Source organism: Mesitornis unicolor, unplaced genomic scaffold, assembly GCF_000695765.1.
Source record: "Mesitornis unicolor isolate BGI_N332 unplaced genomic scaffold, ASM69576v1 scaffold25593, whole genome shotgun sequence".
NCBI lineage: Eukaryota > Metazoa > Chordata > Aves > Mesitornithiformes > Mesitornithidae > Mesitornis > Mesitornis unicolor.
The window spans coordinates 1,027-5,653 of NW_010177110.1; the positions used below are offsets into that span (position 1 = coordinate 1,027).

At 46.6% G+C, this 4,627-nt stretch overlaps 1 protein-coding gene across 1 annotated transcript; it reads right to left on the minus strand.

Moving 5' to 3' along the window:
- Nucleotides 1-329: 329 nt before the first annotated feature.
- On the minus strand, nt 330-4,337 carry LOC104534793 (protein-L-isoaspartate(D-aspartate) O-methyltransferase-like). Its single transcript, XM_010181964.1, has 7 exons — nt 4,205-4,337; nt 3,260-3,364; nt 2,888-2,919; nt 2,301-2,405; nt 1,524-1,644; nt 819-904; nt 330-632 (listed from the first exon to the last, which is right to left on the minus strand). Exons 1-7 carry the CDS (start codon nt 4,317-4,319, stop codon nt 459-461), a joined length of 738 nt encoding a protein of 245 aa, XP_010180266.1. The 5' UTR covers nt 4,320-4,337; the 3' UTR covers nt 330-458.
- Nucleotides 4,338-4,627: the final 290 nt, after the last annotated feature.

Below are 4,627 nucleotides of genomic sequence, written 5' to 3' on the forward strand. Positions count from 1 at the left end.
AGGGTGAGTGTCACGAGGATGGAGCCAGGCTCTTCTCGGTGACAAACAATGATACGACAAGAGGTAATGGGCACAAGCTGGAACACAGGAGGTTCCACTTAAATTTGAGAAGAAACTTCTTCTCAGTGAGGGTGACAGAGCACTGGAACAGGCTGCCCAGAGAGGTTGTGGAGTCTCCTTCTCTGCAGACATTCAAAACCCGCCTGGACGCCTTCCTGTGCAACCTCATCTAGGCGTTCCTGCTCCGGCAGGGGGATTGGACTAGATGATCTTTTGAGGTCCCTTCCAGTCCCTAACGTTCTGTGATTCTGTTCTGTGATTCTGTGTGATTCTTCTCTTTTTCTACAAACAACAGCTGCTAGGAATCCAGGACTCTGTCAGTAAAGCCAGCAGTCAAGAAGAGCAAGCTCACAGGGACAGCTGTGAAGAAGAAACATTCCTCAAGGGAGAGCAAATTTTTACCGAGGCCACTGTCTTTCCTTATCTGTCAGAGGAACGTAGATCACACCCATCAGCTGCGTTTCGATGATCTGCCCATCGCTGGTTTTGTCGTACTGCATCAGAACTTGGTTTGCGCCTTCGGGACCAACAGGCAGGATTAATCGACCTCCTGGCTTCAATTCATTCAGCAACTGGCAAGCAGAGAAATCAGAATCAGCAGAGCCAAACAAGAGAGGAATAAGCCACTCTGTGACGGTCACACCGCCTTGAAAAGCACAAGCCTGCCATACAAAAGAGACAGAAAAAGGGTCCAGTGGTTCCCTAATTATTTTTTCACAACTACTGACGCAGGCAGCCCAGAGCATGATCACCCTTACCTCCTTTGGTACAGTTGCTGCTGCTGCTCCAACGTGGATGGCGTCATAAGGAGCCTCCTCGGGGTACCCCTGCCTGCCATCTCCAACTACCAGAGGAAGAAGGGTGCAGAAAAGACTTTTGTTCAGATCACAACTCCACGCAAAAAATAATCCTTCCTATATCCTTTCAATTGAAATCTTGATGATTTGTAATAAGATTATAATGGGAATTTGGATTTTGTTTGTTTACTTTTTAAAAAGAGGGAGAGGTTTCTGAAACTGAACCATGCCAGAAGAAGGACCAAAGCCAAAGCCAAGGAGGGTCTTTCAATAACATGGCAGTTTTGTGCAGACTTGAGATTCCACATGCAGGAAGAGCTGATTCGAGTTATCCCTCCATGCCCACAAAAAAAAACCCACAACATGTGTGCAAACCCATTGAAATAAACTAAATGTGCCATTGACGACTCTTCTGACAAGCACCTCTTATGGAATTAAGATGGTCACTACACACTTGTAAGGTAGGTGTACGGTAAGATTCCCCTAACATTAAATACTGCTATTCGGGTCAGTGTGGTACAGTGCTTATTCAACCAGCGGTTTCTGGCAACACAATGGCAAGCATCAACACAAACTGGAACAACTGCTTGGAGATGCAGAGCTCTGTGAGCAGCCAAAATTAACACATTTGCTGGAGAGAACAAGTGCCAGGATTCCAGAGCTCACCCACAAGCTTCACACGGCCAGAGCTGAGCAAGGTTGGATCGTCTTCTTGGACGTTTCTGATGGATTCATGTACCAGCTCTTTAATGTGCTCCACGCCCACAGCTTTCCCTGTTGGGCCTATCTGAAAAGGAAAACAGCAAACACCTAATACCTCCTAAATGGTAGAGAGATGTATTTTATAGGGCAAGTTACTGTGGGGATTGGAGCATTTCCAGGAAGAAACCTGAGAGCAGAGTTTATGAACGGGAGGTGCAAAGACTATGCCCCCTTGGTTTCAAAGCTGCTTAGTCCCAGTTATATTAGCGACTCTAGGGATAGGCAGACACTGCCTACAGGGACTCTAGTCATCCTTCATTTCCCCCCAAAATTATTATTTAGTACAATTAGCAGCTTCCGCGGCAGGGCCTGCTCTGGACTAACCAACCTCCTGAGAAGAGCAACTTGACCAGCTTCCTAGCACTTCACAGAAAATAATTTCAGGAGTTTAGAAAACAAAGAAACAGACTGTGACTACTTAAGCAGCAAACTGAAAAGAAACTACAACAGACTAGCACAGTAGATAAACATGCTCCTCTCAATCTGAACTGCATCTCACAGCAGATACAGCATCCTTTTAGATTCCAAAACCTTTTACCTCTTTTTACTACGAGCTGTTCTGGGAAGAGTTTAGCCCTTTCCCCTATTCCCTCCTCTCCCCTCAAGAAGCCCACACCAGCTCTGGCAAGCTACTGCTCCTGATGCTCCTCACTAGCTAGACCCAGATTCCTGTGACCTTACCATCCTGGCAAAGCAAGCTGTGAGATATCCGCTTCCCGACCCAACATCCAGTGCTTTGGCACCTTCCACAAGCTGATCCTTCAGCAATTCCAGTGCGTGGGCATGCTGTATGGACAATAAATACAAGAAAGTCCCATTTTGGTTCCCTCTCCTCAAACTTTTTCTTGTGCTGAACATTCTCTGCTCTCATTTAAACACAGCACGCCCGGAATTTTGTCTGACACATTCAGAGTGAAATTCAAGTGTTTGATCTGGAAGATCTTTTTGCAGCTTTAGGAAGAGGTTCAGTAATAAAACATGAAGCAGCAGGAAAAAAGGTCTCACGTGAAAAACGGACGTTAACCGTTAGCCTCAGTTGCACAGAATTCCTGTCTAAGCCTGCTTTTAAAGCAACTTAAAGAGTATAGGGCAAACTCTTCTTAAACAGAAAAAAGCTTCACGTACACAGTGCCTAAAGAAACAATCATGATAATCACGGCCATAGGCTGTTTCACCTTTCTACTTCAGTATTTAAGAAAAAATGAAACTAAAAATGGCAAACAAACTAGTTCCTCAATTTCTGTTAAATGCAAAAAGTTCCATCTTACCATATGTGGTGCACTGATTGTAGCCTTGTATCCTACAAGGAAACAAGTTACAAAAGTTAAGCGATAAAGAAATGACAATTAAAATTACCCATGTGAACAGTGCTTGCTTCCCCTCCCTAAGCAGGCCTTGGAGCACTCCGTGAACATTCTGAATGCAGAAAAGTCACTCTTTCCTCCAGATCCCACAGCTGAAACACGGATGGGGTTTTCTCTACTTGAACTATTGCAAAACTTGGCTGCTGTTCTGGGGAGAGAGCACCTCGCTCGGAGAACTCAGACCTGCCCAGCTGTCCTATGCCCCTCCGTCAGCATGACAAGCGTGGTCAGCGTGCACACCACAAACGTGGTGATGCTTTGCCTTAAGTTACTCACCGATGGATTGAGGAGAATCCATGTATGGGAAATACTTGATGTAGTGACCTCTGTCAGTAGCCAACAGCACATCAAAGACCCGCTGGGATTTAATTATTCCTTTTTCTGGGAGAGGGAGGAAAACAGAGATAGAAAGGACTTAAATCCTCAGTACTGTGGCAAGAGGAGGTTTGGAAGGGGGAAGTGACCTTAGTAAGTGATACCAGAAAGGACAGCAAACAAAGCCGCAGATGGACACATGTCCTTTTCAGTCTGTGCTGCACCAAATGAAGTCACATTATGAGTGCAACTATCAGCCTGGTCTCTCAGAGGATGGTGACTTACACCCGCAATGTTGCTGGGGCTGCCAAACATAATGAAAGATGAATGGAGTCACCCTGTCACTCCTGAAAGCAGAGACTCCGCTTCAGGTTTCAGGAGCACTGGCACAGCAAGTAAATTAAAGTTAAGAGCGATGAGTTAAGAGCAATGACTGCAGAAAATTCAACGCCCCTTCTCACTGAGGGAACTCTTATGGGGAAAAGCAAGCTCTAACAGCAGGGGAAAGTCAAAGCTGTTTTCCAGTGTGTTCCAGACTGCTGTCCCAACCATTGCAGTGCCACCAAGCACTGCTCCAGATCCAAGCATCTCACCAGGGAGGCAGCACAGGCCCAGCAGTGACAGGCCCAGAGCAACATCACGTCATACTGCGTTTTAAAAGGCGTCGTGCATTTACCACCCCAGAGGAGCAGAGGGAAGGCCAGGGATAGCCTTTCCTGCCACTTTTGGCATAACATCTTGTTTCCAATTATAAATAGAATGAGTTCAGACAGGGACAAGTACTGAAATTCCGGCAATATTAACTCCAACATTTTAGAATGAGGAGCATCACAACGTGTCATCGTGTAACACTTAAATATCCTTACGCTGTAGCACCAACAGATTCTACCGGCCTGACGTACTCACTGTAGAGGTTGTTGACCAGCTCTGGGTGCGTCTTTCCACTCGAAGTCCAGGCCATCGTCCTGGCGAAGATGAGACCCATGAGTGTGAGCCCAGCACAGGGCAGCAGACAGCTCATCCCATGCAAGTTAGCAGCGGCCTGTTGAGACAGGGAGCGCAAAAACTTAACCTCTCCTCTTTGTAACATGATTTCCCACGTATGATACTGCTCAAACTAGGGCAGAACTCGCCCATTACGCAGGATGGGCTGTCAGCCCCAGGGAACCAGCACCACTACCTGGATCACAGGCAAAAGCTGTGAAAATAATTGCCGGCCACTGCCCGTTCTCCACATTTAAAATACCAAATCATACCCAAAGCAGCTGACTCGCGCTGAGCCCTCGCAAACCTAGCGACGGGACAAGAAAGAAGCCCGTTTTCACCGGG